We start from the raw sequence: 20,966 nt of genomic DNA, 5'->3' as shown, positions 1-20,966 counted from the left end.
GCTCTTGGGTTTGGGGTCTTTGTGATGGGTGGGGTTTTGGGAGTGGGGAAATAACTAAAACCAGGAGTTTTAGTTATTATCAATCAGAACTTTATGAAAGAAAAAAAAACCTAAAACATTTTCAGAGCAGAAAAATGGGCAAGGAAGGTTGTTCCCTACCATGCTAAGTCTCCATAACATTTGTCCTAAGTAAAGGTGTCTCATCGCTCTACCATGATAATTTTTTTTTTGTAATGGGTATAGTTCTTTCTGACTGGCATTACTTCCTTTCAGTCAGTTCTTTCTATTGGTCTAGCTTTTCACTACATGGTTTGGTTTGACTTTTTTGCTTTCTTCCAGGTTTTTTTGGGTGTCTGTCATCACCCCTGTCTCTATATGGCATACTGATTTTCCTCCCCAGCTATTTAAGCCTGGAAGCACAGAGAAATATTGTCATGCCAATAGAAATTCTTGACTAACCAAAGCTTTTTTCAGTCCCCCAGGTTCTTTCATTCAAGTCCTCTAAAATCTTGATGTTCACACCACCATTCAGCAGCATCACCTGCTGGGATTCTTAAAGCCGATGCTTCTCCACCATCATCCCAGGATTTAGTCAAATAGCTTTATGCAGTAAATATCCACAAGAGCAGAGGGTCAAAGGTGATGATCACACAGGCAATGTGAACAAGGGCACTCAGTGAACTTGGACCTGGCACCAGCCTTCTAACCCTTCACTAAAACTCCTAAAACCTTCACTGAGTAATTGAAAGGAGCACTCACCAGAGCAGACTGAGAACCTGTTTTGTATATCTTACAGCCTTATCTTGCTCTCTCAAGAGGTGGGAAATGTAGATTTGGATTCTATCAGCACGTGGAGAGCTTTGAAGAACATACCCTAAATCAGCAATAAGCAGTTTAACCTCTTGGCTATCAGAAAAAGGCAGGTAGAGAGCAAAAACCTGTGTTTAATTGCTTAATTTTCTAAAAGAAAATAAATAAACAACAACAACCCCTAAGCTGGCACAGCTCTAGGAAAACAGTGGAGACTTGAAGTGTAATTCCTGTCCATCACACTTTATGCAGATGTATTGAGGCAGCTCTCCACCCCAGTGTCTGCCCTTCCAAACCCCAGCCTTTGCCGCCTAGTGCTCCCAGGGTACTCACTTTTTCCACCTGGTGTTTGGATTGTGGCCTCCACTCAGGAGTATATGCCTCAGTGACATGGGCCAACTCTGTCCCCAAACCAGCCCAGCTCTGGAGGGTTTCAAGGCACTCACTGACAGTCCAGTGCAGAACATCATTACGTACACAAGCTCCTATTGTTTTCAGCTAAGACATCCCACAAGAACTGCTTTTTAACTTGGTTTGTTTGGGGTGTTCTGTAATCTATACTTCTGATTCTCTCTTCACTCTTCTGGCTGTTGTTATTCCTCAGGCCGTGTGTATTCCCCCTTCCCTCCTCCCCAGTTTGCTTGAGGTCAGTCTTTTGAATCTCTCTAAGCCTCTATGTATTATCTCCTGGTATTTTCACTGCCATCAATTTAATAAATAAAAATTTCATTTCTTTTTCTCTGCATCATCAAAAGGCATTACCTAAATTCCAACTCAGCAGTCTGCTGGAATTTGCTGCCTGAGGTATTGCCAGTTTGCTCTGGTTTCAATCTGGATTCCTGTCCTGGAGAGTCTGCCTATATCAGCAGCTCGAATGAATACCTTCCCACTATCTGATATAAATCCTCCATCGTATTGCTATTGTATTCTTTCTGTTTGTATACAGGCATGGTATTGCAATATGCACTTTTATTCTTTATTTATTACTATCGGAGATTGCAGGTGCCCTTCTCCAGTATGTTAAAATTTTAAAATGCCATGCTGTCTCTCCCCGCCTCGATACCTTCAAGCTTCATGAGCAGTCAGTTCCCTTTCGGTGCAAATACAGGGGAACAAGGTTTACTGCTTTGATGCATGTAGTTTCCATGTAATCACATTTACAAGGTGCTTGGCTGAGTAGCTTTGCTTTTCCACAAAAGTGTTCTGTGTTTACCCACAGACAGAACTCAAGGTGCATTTTCCTGTTGGTTCAACCCACACTTGCGCTTTATAAAACTATTTGTTTTGCCTGTGTGTAACTGCTGAAATGAACCCCTTGGATGCAACAGACAGATCAGCTGTCCTTGCTCTGGCAGTAAACTTAATCATAAGCTCATAAGCACTAATTTGTGCTGGTTTTAAACAAGAGTTTTGGCTTCTTTTTTTTTTTTTTTTTTTTTTTTTTTTTTTTTTTTTTTTTTTAAGTTTTCTGCTACTTTCCCCATCTGGCACTGTAACATTTGTTGTTATGTTCCAGTTGGAAGCACTGTGGGTGGAATTGCAGACTATTGCAGACTCAAGAGCTGGCTGAATAGCCCTTAGACCACTGAGAACATTTATGTTTCCACTGTCAGCTCTACATGTTCAGCAACCTCAGTTTGGGATTCTTGGGTGAGGGAATTGTTGGTTTTACAGCACCTCCTTCTTCCCAAAGCTCCCTGGTTCTCTGAATTCAGCATTTCAGTAGTAACTTGATGTTCGTGTAACTGCACACCAGTGAAGAGTTGGTATTTTGAGACTGCCTTACTACACTTTCCATTTAACTCTTTTCATTCTAGGCAGGCTGTTGTTGCTTCTTTAAGTACCAACCCCTTCTTTCCCACTGTAAATGGATTCCTGGACTCCATTATTCCTATGAGAATCTGTCTAATATTATTGAGTATAAAATTGCAAATGTTTTCATTTATAAATTACCCAGTCTTACAGTATCTTCTTTTAAAGATGCTGGTGGAAGTATGTAATCCAAAGTTATATAACCCCTGTTGCACTGCGATATATAATATGATTTGTGTGTGTGCACTGGCTCTGGAGCATCCCTCCATGGCATAGACAGACACTGGCAAGTGTGATACAAGTTTTTTAGGGTTAAACTGTTCGCAGCTGTCATGGCCCATCTGGACTATTTGCAACTTCTCAACTCCATTCATGGCCTACTGGGTGGTGTTGGGAGCGTCTCCACTCCTCAATCCTCAGCCTCCTCAGTAAAAGGAATTTTAAAATGTGATTTGCTGGGGTCAGGACTGGCATAGACTCTGCACAGGAACCTAAAGCAAATACTTTTTGGTACTCACCTCTCTCTCAAGTACTGGCTACATAGACTGGGCCCATAAAATCAAGTAATCTGCAGCCAGCCTCATGGGGTTATGGAAAGTGTGATGAGAGTACCAAAATATCAGCATTAGCTGAGGATTGGACATTATGTAGCTAATCAACTTTAAAAAAAAAGTAAGGCCTGTTTTTCAGGAAATCTGATTTTAAAAAAAACCTTGCAAACCAAATAGTTTATCCCAAGAGGATTGTTTCCAATTTGAGAATGTTTTCCAGTATTTCTCTTGGGACATCAGCTGCTCCTTAAAAATAATGTCCTAACTTTAATTTGCTCATTTGTGGAGGAAGGTAGAAGGCCCAACAGCTTGTGTCAGTGAATATAAACTATAATTTTTATGCAGTTTAGAAGGTACTTGTGCTTCTTCTTAGTCATTGTACCATATATTGTTTTTTCCCCCCTCTGGCTTTCCTTCCCATTCAAAGCTTTCCATTCACCTGAAAAAATACTAGCTCAGAAAATCCAGGCAGAGTACCACTCTAAACTCATTACTTCAGAGACTTCTTTTTATCCTCTCTCATCCAAACACGAATATACAGAAGAAAAAAATCGGGGGAAATTATCCATGGCCTGGATGCCACAGGCGTCGTGTGAATTGTCCCTCTCCCTTGGGAAGAGGGGTTTATATGCCCACAGAGGGAGCATGTCCCATGATTCTTGGGAAAAATCAGCAAATCTGTGGGAACTCCCAGCAAAGTTGTTCCTGTTTCGCTTTGCTCTTGGAGCCCTGCTGCTTTCCATAGCCCAGCTCTGGCCTGTGCTGCTGTTTCTCTCCAAAGGCACGCAGGTATTGCTGCCAGCCTCCATCTCAGGTACAGTCTCTATAGAAAATGAAGTTGTTTGCTGTATTAAATGACTGTTCTCCCCACTGCCTGCCGAGAGAACTTCACCTGAAGCCTGTTGGCACAGAAGGGGGACAGGCTAAGGGTGCAGTATTGAATCCAGCCCTGCTTCAGCTCTGGTCTAAGCCCCTGGCTTGGTCTTTCCTTGGCTTTCCACCCTGCTGTGTTGCAGGATGAGAGTGGCTCTTTAGCCTGGAACTACCAATGCACCCTGCAAGTCACCCCTGTCCTAACTGCATTTGCACAGCTCTTTGTAAAGCTGCATTTCCAAACCTCATTTTCTTTACCTCTTGAATCAATTTCCAAGCTCTTCAGGAATTCATTCTGCTTCCTGGAATGGAAACTCCACTGTCTGCTGACACTTTTGCTCTAAATATCAATGATGTTGAGCTTTGGCATGGTTGCGCATAAATTTTCTTCTGATGGGAAAAAACACGTGCTAATGAGCACCCAGTTGTCCTGAACATTTTGAAGACAAAAATACAGCTGGAGGCAGTTCTGGCACTGTGTTTCTTCTCCATTTCTACATTTTAGTTGAGAACATCTTATACAATGTTTTGTCATGTGAAACTATTCAGCTTTATCTATGACTAGTTTGTTCTGGTTCCGTTTTTTCTTGTTAATCATGTTATGCTTTCTCAAGGCTTGTAGAGGGTTTTCTGCGATCCTACTGCACAGACCTGCATGGGATTTTTTTCTTTAAACAATTATGCTTCCCCTGCCCGCAGCTTTGGGACTGTACTGCACACCCAGTCAATTCTAGTGTTATCCCCGTGGCATTTTTCAAATTTATCAACTTCTAGGTGCTTTACTTTGCATATTTTGATTAGATTACAGAAGCTTAATTTTATTTTTAAAAGGATGGGCACTGTCCTTCTGTTTGCATTCAGAATAAACTATTGTAGTAAAACCATCCCAAGCTGAATAACCCTAACCCTGCTTTTTTTCCTGAAGATCCGTACAAATGGAAATGTGTGCTGAATTCTCTCCTACCTATGTGGAAAATGATTTTTCATTAGCTACTTACCCCTCTAACATTTTTCATCTTGAAAAACAGTCATGTCAAGTTCTACCTTTTCCTGACATACTGTCTTTTTGCCACAATTTTCTTTAGTTGTAGTATTTTTTCCTTTTAAAGTTTGCTTTTGTAAAATCTCTTTAACAACTAAGTGCATCTTGTCTACAATATGTCTGTAACTAGTCACTATTTTAAGAGGGTTCCAGTTACGTGTATATATATGTGCCTCATGGTCCAGATTGCTGTAGAAGCCTTGATATTACATACCGTGTCGATTACTTCTTAAGTAACATATTGGCATCTGACTGCAAACTTCAGGAAAACAGAATGTGTCAGCTGGTCCCCCCACACTTTGAAAGCAGTTCATCCAGCTTCTGTTGAGACATTATTGTAAAATCCACAATGCACAATTAGTTGTGAATTGTACATCTTTTTAGCATTCCTGGGTAGACCATTAACGAGGGAATAAATAGCACAATTTTATTTAATCCCACACACTTGTTGAAATGAATTATTAAGCAAGAGACACAAAGCTATTCTGTCTCCTTCAGCAGAGGGACATCTGGGTGCAACATCTTTTCTTCCAGATAGATGGATGTGGTCCATCCAGAGATATCTATGGATATAATGTGGTTCTAGATCCCTGTTTACTTGAAAGGAATCAAACTGGTAAAAAAAACCCAGTGATGTTTACCCATTAAGAGAAGTTAATATTTTGAGGTGCAATCTATTCGACTAAAGATAGATATTTACTCTGGAATGAGATAACTATCCAGGGTACATAAAGAGAAATGCTTATTTATTTTCATTGGCATTGCCCTTTATGACCAGGCTACACACTTAACAGGCAATTTATCATTGCAGGGCTGTAATATCAGTTCTGTCATCCTTAGTAGTCTCAGTTCTTCAGTGAGACTATTTACATGTTAAAGTATTACTCAGCATGAGTAATGGGGCCAGCACTGAGGTTATGTTGCAAGTAGAGAGGAGAAACATTTCCATTAGCACTAAACTTTATCTCACAAAAATCACTGGAGACTGGCACTTCCCAGAGGCTCCGCTTTCTTTGATTATCATCCCTTCTTCCAGTAATTGATTCCAAGCAGTTCAGCTTCTGTTATTTAGTGGAAGAGAATCTGTCCTTTTCAGACATTTATTCATGAAGTCACAAGAAAGTCTGTGCTTAGGTATCAGGTTTTCTGTGTAGAGTGCAAGCAAACAGATTACTGGGGAGTTGAGGGAGTTAATGTTGTGGAACATGGGAGAATGTTACTCAAGATAGTGCAGTGGTGGAGGGGCTCATGTATGGGGCACAGAAGAATGAGGAGAGGGGCGAATTAGTTAGGAACAGGATACTTCAAAAAATAGGAAGTGGATATACCATCTAATGAGGATAAACTCAGCCAAAATCTCTAATGGCCCATCCACTTACTTGAGCTGGACGCCCTGTTCTGATTTTAAATGTTTGTGATGCGTAAACTTATTTAATACTTTCTTGTGAAACAAGAAAAGAAGGAAGATGGCTTCAGTTAAGTGATAGATTTGTATTTGGATTAGCATGACAGTTTCACGCTCAGATGAAAGAAAATTGGATTATCATGTGATACTCCATTCTGTGCTCCATTTGGTACCTCTGCCACTCAGTTCTGCACTACAGTGGCACCACTGGGTCTTTCCTACTAAACAGCTGGTATTTGACTGAGCCTAACTCAGCTCCCCAGACTGACAAACAGAAGAAAACCGATCAGGACATGAAAAAGAAACCACAGAAACGTATCTCGTAGGTGTTGTCCCATGGCTGTGAGTTGTCTGGGTCAGGTTTTGCTCTAATACAAGCATGGAGATAGAAACTAGAGAGAGTCAATAGAAACAAATAATTTAAAACAAACATACTTGTCGATGTACAAGCATTCACATACATTGATTTCTAGTTTGAAAATATTCTTCTCCAAAATATGGATTTTGTTATAAATATAGGAATATTTCTACATCACTTAATAAATCCTACTGTACAGTTCCTTAAGGACATATGAATAATCATCAAACCTGTGTGTATTGTCTGTGCAAAGGCACAGATCAGCAAAGAATTGGCTTATATCACCTGCATTTATTTTAATGAATTATTTTGTTCTAATACCCTTAATAATAATGTATTATTGTCCTGTTTAGCCTTCCAGTCTAGTAACTCAAATTATATTTTTACAGCATCTTATATTGTTCTCATTTCTTAACACTCTACCACTGACTCATTGACTACTAAACTTTCTTAGTATATATTAGGTATACCAAAACCATAATTTTGAAGTTAGCACAATTTTGCATTCTGCATGGAACCTCGGGAAAAGCGATAAGCTTTTCTCAAGTACCAACTAATGTTGAAGAAGTCCTGATTCGCCTCCTTTCCATCTTCAAAACCCTGTGTGCAGTGATGTTGAACTCAGTATTAAAAGAGAAATAGACCTCTGTTGGCTTTTTGCTAGCATTTTGCTCTTCACTTGATATTCCTTAATTCATACATAGTGCAGCCACAAAGAACCCTTACAATCCCATCTTGCCTGAAGCGTTAACCTACCCAGATCTAATTTCTGTTTGAACTTTGAGTCTTTTGAGGGAGAAGGAGTCTTAACCCTCTGTAACAGAGAGTTCACCACTGGAGAAGCTACTCCAGCTGTTTCAGTCTTACTGCTAAAATATGTGCCTATTTCTAAGTTAGAATTTCTCTATTTCCTTCTCACAGCCATTAGATCTTTTTATACCCTTGTCTACTGTCTTGAAGAATCTACTACCAAAATTACGCTCCCTTCAGAGGAACTGTAGACTGTGATCAAGTGACTCCAGTAGCTTTAACTGTCCTGAGCACCCAGGTCTTCCACAGAAAGACTTATTTTGACTGTAGAAGAGTGCAATTACTCTTCTAATAATTAATTTCATTGCAGAATCGTAAAGCATGGTTTGCTCATAGTAAGTGCAGTGTTCATGTGTCCTTCTGTAGCCCCAGCCTTTTCTCAGGAGAGAAGGAAGCCCTCTCCTTTGATAGTTTGCATTATTCAGGCTCCCTTATTTATGCTGCAGGTGACTTATGTCTGGCAGGCATTTTATATAGCTCCTACCAGCTCACTCAAGGGAAGCTTGCCTTGATCTACATCATAGTTCAGCTACCTAAAGCCAAAGAGGTACCTACCCAAATTTTGGTGACAGTACTGTACAAGTTGTTGAAAAGTGTGAGCTGGAGATGCCTCAAATGTTGCTTCGTGGTAAGCCTAAACAGAAAAATAGCTGAACTCAGTGAGGGTGCTGCTAATTACCACCTCCATGGAAGAATGCTAGTTCAGTCTCCAAACAGCATCATGGCTCTTGTAATGGATTAAGGACTCACAGTGCTCTTCTTGTAAGCAGGCAAAACTTCCATTGAAAGTGTCATCACCAAGATAGCTCATCAGCACTGTAATGTCCAGGAAAGTTTTGCTTGTGCAAGGAATGCCTGATTAGGTACCAAATGAGTTCTGTTACCTCAGACCAGGAGTTGTGTGAAATGACAATGAGAATTCAACAGAGAGAGGCAAAGCCAATCTGTAATTTATACCAGCACTGTGGCCCCCACTGGACTCTGGCTGCCTGCAGCACTAAGGCAGAGGGCTGCTGTTGAAGGGGCCAGAGTCCTTTCCTGCCAGACAGCTCTGGACCCTGCTGGACCCTGTCAGCCACAGCTCACCAGGGAGGTCAGAGGACAGGAAAACCATGGTGCAGCACCTGCCCCTGGAGTGATGGGTGTAGTTGCCAGGTGGTTGCACAGCATCCAGCCACGCTAGCCCTGTACCTGCTGTGTGCATTTGGCAGCACTCACTGGTCTTGGGAAAACCACCCCACTAACCATTGCTAAGAAATGCTTGCACGATGGTTAATGAGCTGTGGAACAAAGTTAGGTGGAATTTACTCTGCCTTCATGATGTTAAGGAGATGATGCAATAAATACTTTGTACGTTTTTCCATCAGGAATACTTCACAATTGTAGAGGAGTTTTTCTGTAGTAGAAATTAAGATTTTTTTTAAATACAAGCTGTAGATGTTGTCTTTTTTTTTTTTTTTTAATCTACTCTTACATGTATGGAATTAAAAATTCGTAGAAAATACACTGAACTCTCCTTCTTAGCTCTACCTCTTCTCTTGAATGCTTAGATCCCTATGTGAAGATCCATCTGATGCAGAATGGCAAGAGGCTGAAGAAGAAAAAGACTACAATTAAAAAGAACACTCTGAATCCCTACTACAATGAGTCTTTCAGCTTTGAAGTACCATTTGAGCAAATTCAGGTAATGTCAAACAGTGTTTTGTCTTCCCTCTGCATTCCATTTCTCAGCCCTTATAAATATTTAACAGGAATCTTGTTAATTATCACATGTGCGTGCCTTCATTAGCACCTAGGTGCCAGCCCTGTGCTACATTAGATGAGTGTTACTGCTTCAAGAGGGAAATGATAAAATGTGAAGTACTTATGAAGCTTTGATTCATCAGTGAGAAATGGATAACTGACATTTTCTGTTAACAGAAATGGATTTGGGGGAAAAAAAATCCACAGGGAGATAGCAAAGGAATGTGCCAGCAAAAAGGTATAGGGATAAAAGAAAAGCCATATGTAGCATTTTTCCCTAAATTATTTGAAATAATAAATTGGCATTATCAGTTAAATTTGTGTTCCTTATGCATTTATTTGCCCTGTTTATGAAAGCACTGCTGCACCCGTCTTAAGTAAAACACCTAATTCATATACAGCTTTTTTTCAGTTATTCACTACACTGAAAATTTCTTCAGTGATTCCTACATCCCTTGGAAAAAGACATTTGAGAATCTTGGCAGTCAGTACTGCAGTACCTGTTCTCTCAGCACCTCAGGAGAGCCCCAGTAGTTGTCCAGATGGTACTCCCAGAGTTCAGTACCTAAAATTAAGGGGCTCAGAAATCAGCACAGTGAGATGAAAATCACCTACATTAGCAGCGGGAAATACCAGGACAAAGCATCGTGTAATTTTTTTCAGGGACTCAGTTGCCTATCTTTGAGCTACTGGGAGGCAAATCATCTCTCATGAGATAGAATTAACTTTTTTTGATGTTAACTAGTCTTTTATTTCAAGAGAGAAGCTTTTTTTAACCATCTCAGGAGCCCTGTGGGAAAAGAACTGCATGCTGGCTTCTCACCTGGCCATGGAGCCCCTGGACTGTGGAGATGTTAAGCAATACAACAACTTTTCTGGGTGGAGCTGAGTGGGGAAAGTGTCCTTGGAGAGGCCTCCCAATATAAATGACCATAATTTAAAATGCCTGGGAATACATCCTTTTGTGAATTTTAAGAGAGGTCATGGCATAAGTTAGGTGCCATGCTTTTAAACTTGTAGTTGAAAAGTTTTAATGGGTTTAAATTGCTTGGACAAAACTCTTTGCTTGGAGCCCCCTCTTGATTAGGTGAGAGCATGGTACACATGGTTTTCACATTCTGTATCTTGGATTTGGATAGCAATTGGGCTGGAGAGAAGCCCAGGAGCCAAGGCCTATCTTTCAAGTAAAACTGTGTGCTTGCATTTTATTGACTTGGTACTAACAAAGATAATAAAACTAGACAAGGTGAAGCATGGGAACAGTGACTTGGATGCATGACTAGTCAATTTAGAATTTCTACTGCATGTACAGGTATCTGTGGACTCTAGGAATCAAAAAGTGGGAAATCTACTGGGGGCTAATTTCCCTTGATTTTAATGAAAGCTGGTGTGTGCTTGTGAAAGATCTCATAACAAGGATCAAAGACCCAGAGGCAAAAAAAGATGAATCAAATCAAGTGGCAGTTTGGGAATGAATGTCTTGATTTCCAAATAGGGACAGGATTGAAGAGCTGGAATGGCTACCTCCAAATTACCCTATCAAAGCTTTGGCATGGTTAGGGGCATTCTTGGTACTTGATCATTTTGCCTTCTAATCCCAAGTCATTTTTTGGGGTGGATATACTTTATTTAGAAAGTATTGTGGTTTAGGTGTTTAAATTTTTGCCTTTTTTTTTTTTTAGTAAGTTTGTTGAATGACTTTTTAGCTATCTACTTGACTGCATTGCCCCGATTTTAAATCTGCAATTATGGACTTTGGTCATTTGCCAAAGTATTTTGAGTTAGTTATAAAAGACTATGTTTAGAAGTTACTTCATCATGGATACTGAAGTGATTTCATCATTAGAAAAACATATTTTAAATGGTATTTAGACTTCATATGGTAGGAATCACTGTGACTTTTGTGCAGTTCCTATAAAAGTCATTAAACAAACTTTCACAGTCAAAAAATAATGGTCATACAAGTTTTTTGATTGTTGGAGAATGAAGAGAGGTCATGGAAGGAAAGCAGGTCAATGGCAGTACATCTATGTAATTTTAAAGGAGCCAAACGTTAACATTTTCAACAATTTTAGAGTGATTGGGTTTTGGCTCTTAAGGGAAAGAAAGTGATGTCTTCAAGGGTAATGGGAGAACACCACTGAGAAGTCAAATCTTCTGTTGCTACGGGCAGATCAGGCACGTGTTTTGCCACATGCAAAACAGACTGCCTGTGTAGGCAGCGGTGCCTTCAGGCCCTTTCAGTCCAAAGGGCTTAATCACACCGTGGAAACTGCTAATCCAAGTGTTTATTAGGAGAGGCAGTGCTTTCTACTAACACCTCTTGGGTTTTGCCATGCAGTTACTCCTTTAATATGCAGTACAAAGGCAAAGAGATACTCACATTTCTCTGTAGGTTTAGTCCAGAGTTCACAAGGGGAGAATCATCTCCAAGTTAATCATCTGAGCTGGCTGTTCTTACATCTTTATAGAGCAAGGAAAAGGGTCTTTCATTTACAGTGCTCATTTTTATCTTATGATTAACATTTTTTTAAAAATCCAGTAATAACTAACCCCCAAGCTTCTAGGTACAGCAGGCAAGCTTTTTTTTTTTTTTTTTAGCGCAAAAAAATAGTCTCATGCTTACTTTTTATATCTGTGATTGTACCATGCATCTAAAACATAAGTGTTCATTTGGGGAAGTACCATTAAAAGTGAGTGTATTGCAAACAGCAACACTGAAACATAATTCTGGCACCTAGAAATACTTGCTTTGGGTTATTGCCTTTTATCATGAGTGCTCTGGGGAGGGAAAACCTTGAGTTTGATGCATACTTTTGTCATTAACAATTATATAAATACTTTAGTGCCTGTTGGAATCATCTCTTTCTGTGGCTCACTGAATTGTACAATCCTGTAAGGAAATGGACTTTATAAAATAAACCTCATGACCCTGGTCTTGCTACTTTTAAAAGATAATCCTATTATAAGCCCTGAAATTAATCATTCTAGTAAGAGGTCCAGATTGTAGATATATTTAAAGCTTTAAATTTAAAAACCTAATTCTAGAGAACAGAAGATTTTTCTGAAAATGTGTTTCAGGGCATTTCTTCTATTCAGGAAGCTCCCACTGGAATCAGGAAAAGAACTGTATGTTCATCTTTAACAATAAAGCTCTATAAGGAGAAGTGTTTACAATTTAGTAAAATCAGCCCAAGACTGTGAAAGTCTTAGGTGCTGTTGGGAAAGAACACCACTCAACTGAAGGAATAGCTGTTTATGCTCTTTGACAAATATTAAAGACCTAAAGGAGAGGAATTGTGTGTATGTGCACACAGCTACAAACATAAATGCCTGGCTCAAACACCTCCCAGTGTGCCCCAGCCTAAATGGATGGAAAATTGTCTATGAGCTGTGACAGATGGGCTCGCACAGACTGTGTGGGACTTGTTTAACCCTGTTTGCCAGAGGTTACCATTCCTACAGAAGTGGCACTCCAGCATCAGCTCAGTCATAGGCAGTGCCAGTGTGTCCGAGCCCTGAGACAGTGGGGGTTTATCCACCCGTTCCAACCCCCTTAAGCAGCCAGCCTGTTTTCTAGACCTCCCTATAAATACACAGAATATACACAGTATACACACATGCTTGTATGTCTGCACAAGTGCACACACACATGCACAGAGATGAGAACACATGTGTTTGTGTGTATGTATATAATAACCATAAAGGCTATCTTCTGAATGTGTCTGAAAATACCTGAGTAGCATGTTGGATGGCTGGGTAAGAGATGTTCAGAAGTAGAAAAGCAACTAACAGAATAGAGAACAGCATTGCAAACATAACAGCTAAAGTTCAGAAATGTCTCTAACTTATTTACTTAAATAATAAGGGTGTAAAATTACACAAGTTTTGAATTAACTTACCTGTAAGTTGTTAATCTGTTAAAGGAAAAACAACCTCGATTTCCATATGCAGTTATTCAGTGCAAGGGGGCAAGTTTCAAGCTAACAGGGAGGTTGTAAACGTAATTTTATTTGGAAGGCTCACAAGAAGCAAAGACAAAAGTTTGAATTTGCTTCTCATTAGGGAAATCTACTCCAGCTGTCACACACTTCCCCCTTCATGACTTCTCCATGGCTGGCTGTCCTCACATTCATCCCTGCCAACTTTCCCCTTACTGTCATGTTCACTGCTCTTTCTCTGTCTCATTACAGAAAGTGCAAATTGTTGTGACTGTTTTGGACTATGACAAGATTGGCAAGAACGATGCCATCGGGAAAGTCTTTGTGGGCTACAACAGCACCGGCGCGGAGCTGCGGCACTGGTCAGACATGCTGGCCAACCCCCGGCGGCCCATTGCACAGTGGCACACCCTACAGCCCGAGGAGGAGGTAGATGCCATGCTGGCAGTCAAGAAGTAAATTAAATTAAATTAAAATAAAATAAATTATGAAGAAGAAAAAGAAGAAGATGAAGAAGAAGCCTTTCTGCATTTGCCCACATAGTGCTCTTTAGCCAGTATCTGTAAATACCTCAGTAATATGGGTCCTTTCATTTCTAGCCATGTGTTCCTGACACAGATCAGTTGTACTTTTAAATTCCCATTTTAATTTGCACAAATTTAAATGTAGAGAGCCTTTTAAAGGCGCTTCATTTCACCACTGCCCGCCCCAGAACTACTCTTCTTTTAAGCAATATGATGTGTAGATAGAGCATGACAGAAATTATTTATTGTATCACACAGTTGTATATATACACCAGTATGCTGAGAATTTATTTCTAGTTTGTGTATTTGTATGTTGTAAGCGTTTCCTAATCTGTGTATATCTAGATGTTTTTAATAAGATGTTCTATTTTAAATTATGTAAATTGACTGAGATATAGGAGAGCTGATACTATATTATAGGGTAACTATTGTATCGTCTGCATTCCAGAAAAAAAAATATCCAACTTGTAAGGCACTAGTAGTGTTACACTGACATCTTAAAGGACAACTTAAATCTGAGCTTTCAACTGGACCATACTAATAACACACTTCACGTCCACAGTGAATCTTGGAGGGGCAAATCCAATTGGGTAGACTTCTTTCACAGGCAACTTAGCATGATTTGAGCAGTTCCATGGCTGACCTCATGGAGATGTAGCCAGAAGCCAGGATATAATTTTTTTGTATATATTCCAAAGCAAACACATAACAGACTGAAATGGCTTTAGACTGAAAGTTGAGGAAGCAGTTCCATAGGAGGCAACACTTTCATCTAACATACAAAGACAGACCACTGCAGAAGTTGTGCAGGGAGGGGGAAGAGGGAGATGCAGCAGTAGTAAAATGCTGCCATGAAAACAAGAGTAGCTCTCCATTATCACCTTTATACAAAATTTGCATACTGTGACTTCCATTCATGATTTCACATTATAATGAGTTTGCACATTAGACTTTGTAACAAAATATTTTATGATACTAACTCAGATTAGAAGGAATGCAGAATATTTTTTAGACACAGCCGTGTGAGTTTATTATACAAAATAGTTTCATGGTAAACAGACAGTATTGTAATCCCATCAGAAGATGACAAAATTTAGCCATAGTTCTAAATGCACTTCAAAGTAAGCCAAAAGAGAACAGCTAGTGACCTTTTATATACTATTTATACTTAAGTTTTAATTTGTCCTTTAAAAAAAAAGTGAAAACAAAGAACAAGTTCTAGAAAACTGAAGCAACCTCTTCTGTATACTAGATGCTCGTTTCAGGAGGAGTTTTTAAATGTTTTAAATGTTACTATGTAGTAAATGGCACTATTATGAAGCTATTAGTCATTCCATAAGAGTCTTGAAAGACTGCTCTGTGTATCACTGTGACTGCCGTGTGTGCTTAGAAATGTAGTTTTCTCAGTGGATAGCAATCAATTTATTCCGTAGTGATATTGTAACAATACTGCCATTCCCTTCTACTGCACTGCCGAAGGAACGCATAGCACAAGCAGTTCCAGTTATTACGGACCAATGTAGAACTGGAGAGCTATGCAGGGGACAAGGATGCTCTAGTGAATGGGTTGACCACGCAGCATTTTGTCAAGCCCTGTGCAATACTCTACATTTCCAACCGCCCTCCCCACTGCTGCTTTCCCCTAGAGTCATCTTACAGCTCCCCAGCATGGCACCTCCGCTGTACCATCTCATCAAGTCATTCAGGGCATCATTTCTAGCTCATGTACCGTCCTTGGAGGCCCCTCGCTTATCTTTCCAAGCTGTGAATATATTTATAATGCTTTGAAGAGTTCATTATTTTCAGCAATGCAAACTACCCTAGAAATATGGAAATGCTATTGCTTTTGGAGGGAGGCATGAGAATTAACCATTAATGTTCTTATCAATCTTCTGTATCTAAGAGAAACTACTGAAACAACAAAGATGAATGTATTCGGGGAACTGTGCACTGAAAACTAGATTCCACAGCCTCCCTCAAGGCTCTGCTTCTGGGAGAGGTGTGACAGTAGTCAGTGGTCAGTGCAGGGATGGCCAAGCACCCCTGTTTTACAGTACTTTGAGGGTAAAAGCAGCAGCAAAGTCCTGGGAGGAGAATACAAGCCTGTATCTCTCCCCACCTCCAAAAGTGAGAAGAGCAAGATCCATTTTCTTTCATTTTTACATGAAACATAGAAAAAACACAAGCGAGACATTTTCTGATAGAAACAGGCACATACATGCAAAGCATCAAGCTGGAATATTTTAAAATCTTATCCTTAAGGACCAAACCCCACCAAAGAGAAGAAGTAGACAGTCAGCTTTCCAGCCTAAGAGCTTCAAAGTCTCCAGCTTTCAGTTATTCATTCAGGATAGCTGCAGGTTCGAAGTGCCAGGACTTGACTCATTGTGTTAAGGTATTCTTAATGCTTTCTCTTCCTACACTGCCAGACTGAATGTCACCCTAGAACTGGTTTGTAAGGTACAATGATTCTCAAAGACTGAACCTGCCATGTGACCAAGATGACATTTCTCATCCTCAAAGAAGCCACATGTACCTTTCTGACAAAGCTGTGTGAAGTATTAGAATCTGATGCTGTAGAAAGATCCTAGTTGCCTTTGTGTATATTTACTGCCTGCTTGAGTGTTTCTCTGTGTGGGTTTTCTCTGTATCTTGTAGAAATGTTTGGGGTGTTTTATCCTGCCATATCGCTCGTGGCCCGCGAGCTGACAACTTTAGCCGTATTTTACCTTCATTTTTGATGAGGTGGTTTATATTTTGTTTCACTTTGTGTAGTGACTTCCCACAGTAGAGTTTTCCAATTGTCGTTAAAATAACATACATATTACACAGATATTCAATAAAAATGTTTTATTTCCTGTTGATGTTCTGGCATTTCTCTTTTGATCTAAAATTTTGAAAAGACATTTCACTCCAGGACTTTCACACAATCACATACTTTGAAGTGTCACAAGTGACATAGCACAGCACGTTTCGAGGGGCTGTGAAAAGCTGCTTTCATCAGTAAGAAGTCACAGCCAGCAGCGCTCCAGTAGATGAATTCTGCACCTCTACTGCAGATGAAGCACTATTACCTTGTTTACCCAGGAGCCTGATTATTTGCCTCGAAAACCATCATTCTCTATCAAAACATGACCATGACAAAAACTCCCAAGTACTTGCCTACGCATCAGTACTCTTGCACACAATTGTGCTAAAGCTGTGGTTGAAGTTTTCACTTAGAGAGAGATGGGATATTTTAACTTACATCCAAGCACTAAGCTGACCATAAAATTAAACCTGTTGTAGACTAAAGATCATTAAATAAATGCTTAAAGAGGGAAAAGGGGCAGCAGGGAGAAGGTACTGCAGGTTCTATATGCACCAGCCGTTTTTACAGTTGTCAAGAATACCAAGAAGACATCTTTGTCAATCAAAACCAGTTCTTTCAACAGGGTAATCAGTTAAAGTCAGTCATTACAACTAATGTAAGGAAAAATGCTTCATATAATAGCTGTTATATTAAGTGGGGAAAGCAGCAAAAATTACCAATTTTATTCAGCTCATTTAACCTCTAATCAACTGTCAAGAAAAACATTCTTCCCAACTGTCAGACTGTTACCAAAGCAAAGTATCTGTCTCTCCATCACTTTTCACATCCTGAGTCAATGAAAGTTAATTGCCTGTTGGTTATGCAAAGCAAGAATTAAAACATTTTATTTTTGATTACTCTAATAGCCTTTTTTTATTTATTTATGCTTTAACATTTCTACTCCAGGCTGCCAGTTTAGTTTCACACATTCTGACCTGCCTTTCAGAACATGAACCTACCAATACATGTCCAGCCCCAATTTTCAGTATCAGTTCAAGCACTGTTGTTAATCCAGGCATTAAAGAAAGTATGAAAAAGGGGTCTTCTTGACATACCACCAACATTTTTAAGCAGTCTCCATAACCTTTGCTGTATAAGCATTAAATCTTTATCTTCAATATAGAGAATACTTTTAATACTGCATCAAAAAGTAGTTCCAAAAGCATAATGACAAACTGGTACAAAGGACAGTGTGTACTACTTTGTGACCAACACCTGCAGCAACACTTGCAGACACAAAAGCCATACAAAGAGATGTATGTCAAGATTATGCTGTGTTCAAGATAAAAAAGGAAGTTCTACAAACTAGGGGATGATCTGGATGTCCTTCATGGAGCTTATAAAGAGGCCAAATAAATTGAGGAAGTGAAGATAGCTCTTCCATGCTTCTGGGGTGAAGGTGGAGGGTACAGCTAGTACAGTCTTTTTGTTCTATGCATGCACTGTGTGATAACATGCTGAGATTTTGAACAGCCATTTAGCCAAAAAAAAATACACCTACCTTACCAAATGAAGAGTTTCATCTTCTGACAGAACCAATCTCATCAGTTTGACAGCTCACATTTAATTTCAGATCTTTGTATACTGTCTTATTACTTACAACAAAGAGAGCAAACACACAGTAGGTGGTGATGCACTGATGCTATAGCACCAAACAGAGCTGACATAGTTTTCTTCATAAACAAAAGACCAATGCACAAAAGTGGCAAAATAGTCTCTGCTCCCCTAATGAAGACTACGCCAAAGTCCTGCACAGACCTTTATCCATTGTGTTCACAAACACGTACCTTAGCCTAGAAGGTTTAATGGCTTTCCTAAGAAGGAGCAGTGCCCACTGGCACCAAGAATTTGTTCCAAAACCACGACATGGATCTGTCATTGAAGAGTTCCAGACTGAGCTCAATCTATATTTGTCTTCTCCCTTGGACCATTCATTACATGGAGGAGGATTCCTGGCTGTTAATCCTGATGGAAAGCCTGACAGGTTGGAACCCAGAATGCAACACTGAAGTCATTTATTTCACACTTAGTCAGAAACATTCTCATCCACTTGTTGTGGTGAAAGACAGACTGAGCCTCAGTAACTTGCATCCTGCTCAAAATGGCTCGAAATGTTCACGAAACTGCCCAGGATGTTTTTTTTTCTTCATGGCACCCTTTTTGTTTTTTCCTGTAACAGTCAGACTCAAAGCATCTTTTATACATTTTCTTCTTTCAAATACAAGGTTGCCTCTATTGTTTAACTCAGTTTTAAGAATTCTAAAACCAGTTCTCCAAAATAAATAATAAGTGGCTAAATTGTTAATTGGCTTTAACTCCCTGCTTCGTCAAACTTCTTAGTTTCACTTACTCCTCTCCAGCTATACACTGTGATCTGACACTGATTAATAGATAAAAGCTCTGATGGAAGGCTATCAAGGAAATTAAGTAATCAGAATGACTCACAGAGTCCTTTTCAAGGATTAAATGAAGATTAAATGGTCAAATTTCAACATAGTGTATGATTAAGGGTGAGGTGCTAAAGAGGTTCAGTGCTGCAGATGAACATTTATTAGTGATCTAGAAAACAGCTGAATGAGTTGACAAAATTTGCCTGTGGCGTAAAATTGTTTCAGCTGGAACAAATCTAAATTATGAAGCCATCTCTAATTTCATATTTTGAGAATCAAGTACCCAAACAGGCACTACAACTCAAATGTTACTGATCACCCAATATTTTTGAGAAATTTCTGAGCAGTAGTACAAAGAATGTCTCTAAAGATGGTCTCGAATGAGAAGGTAAGAGAGCTAGTCAAGCCACTAAGACAAATGAAGGCAGAACCTCTTTTTTTGTACAAGAATCACTTCCAGAAAAATAGATTTGTCTTCTCAGTAGTCTCTAAGAAGGTAATGAAAGCTTATGATTAACTGGGAGTACACAAAGGATGTTCAAATTACAATCTTCATATACATATTTAGCCTTCATATATGTTATTTGGAATATGTTTATTTGTAGACATAACTTCACACATGGACAGAACATGCTCTGTGTCCCAGCGCAGCACTTGTACAGATGCCCAGATGCTTCCTGACTTCAGTGTGGGACTGCTGCCACTGAGACATCACACCCTCCATGCAAATGTCTCAAAGTGCTTTTCAAAGATCAGACTAAACCTTGGAAAATACCTGTTGGAAAACCGGAAAATACTATCCCATTAAGAGCTGTCATATGGTCTGGTGCAGTGTAAAGATTTTTCCGGGGCAGCCGAATCAGGGAAGTCTTTGTAGTTAAAACACGGGGTATAAAAAGATTTGAGGGAGTCCTTGGCAGAAAGAAATTCTGAAAAGTACATCTAAAAAGACCCAGTCTTGAGGGAAACAAAGACATTTATGGAGACAATATAAATGAACAGCAAAAAAAACCCTGTAGGGCTAATGAGTAAAAATGTATCCTAGCTATCCAGAGTTCTACTGTACTACAGAAAAAGTACATAGATATGTACCAGAGCAAAGATGAGTCCTGCCTAAGTTACATACTGCTTTGTGTTGGAGCCTTCCAAGTCTCCGAAATAAAAACCTGAGAAGATTCAGGTTATCGTTGCTGCTTTGCTCCATGCTTCCAAAAAGAGCATTTTTCCTAACACAAAGAATTAGCTCTCCTACTCCAGCCCAGTCATGAGGAGAATTGGTTAATGCTCTCGCTCCTTGGATTTAACACAAACAAATAGCTGCCTGAAAGGTTTGAGCACCATGACCATAATTAAATCTGCAGTATTTAGTAATGCAATGACAGCAAGCAAGAAAGCAGGCACGCTTCTCCAATTGACATTTTTTGAAATACAGATAACACAGAGGAATAAACTGGCAAAAATACAGGAAGAAAAAGAAATCGCTTTGCAAATCAGGGGACCAAATCTCTCCCTCTTGCCATAGAGTCCCAATCCACAAGGTCTTAAATGTTTTTGTCTTCCCCCATGTCACTGTTCTGTCAATAGAGCCCCAAGATCTCTTCTAACTGAACTTTTGGTCCCAGTTTGCTACTGTGTTGTATTTACTGTGTTCCCTAATCCAGCTGAGTACAAGCTGTTCCCTTGTTGATTGTTCTCATGCTTCCCTTGCTGCACTTCTGCCTAGCCAACTTTCTAAAGTTTATTCAACTACTCTGCAACACTCTCCCAGGAACATGGGTTCCGGGAAAAATGCTGAGTTCGGAAAGCCTCTTCAACCAGTTAATACTTGTTTCAGAATATAAACTACAAAGATGCTA

General features: G+C 39.6%; 1 protein-coding gene across 2 annotated transcripts in view; it reads left to right on the top strand.

Annotated features, from left to right (window-relative positions):
- SYT1 (synaptotagmin 1) overlaps positions 1–13,804 on the top strand; it is a gene marked incomplete at both ends in the record, with an annotated part of 121,521 nt that extends 107,717 nt beyond the window's left edge. For both annotated transcript variants that reach the window (XM_082279559.1, XM_082279558.1), the window contains 2 exons: positions 9,212–9,345; positions 13,598–13,804. In XM_082279559.1, coding sequence (XP_082135685.1) covers positions 9,212–9,345; positions 13,598–13,804 — 341 coding nt within the window. The remainder of the gene's footprint in view (positions 1–9,211; positions 9,346–13,597) is intronic.
- Between the last annotated feature and the right edge of the window lie 7,162 nt (positions 13,805–20,966).

This window comes from Coloeus monedula, assembly GCF_965178545.1.
Source record: "Coloeus monedula genome assembly, chromosome: 4".
In the NCBI taxonomy this organism is placed as follows: Eukaryota; Metazoa; Chordata; class Aves; order Passeriformes; family Corvidae; genus Coloeus; species Coloeus monedula.
Note: the sequence above shows the minus strand (reverse complement) of the source record. Positions and strands in the feature narration are given on the sequence as shown.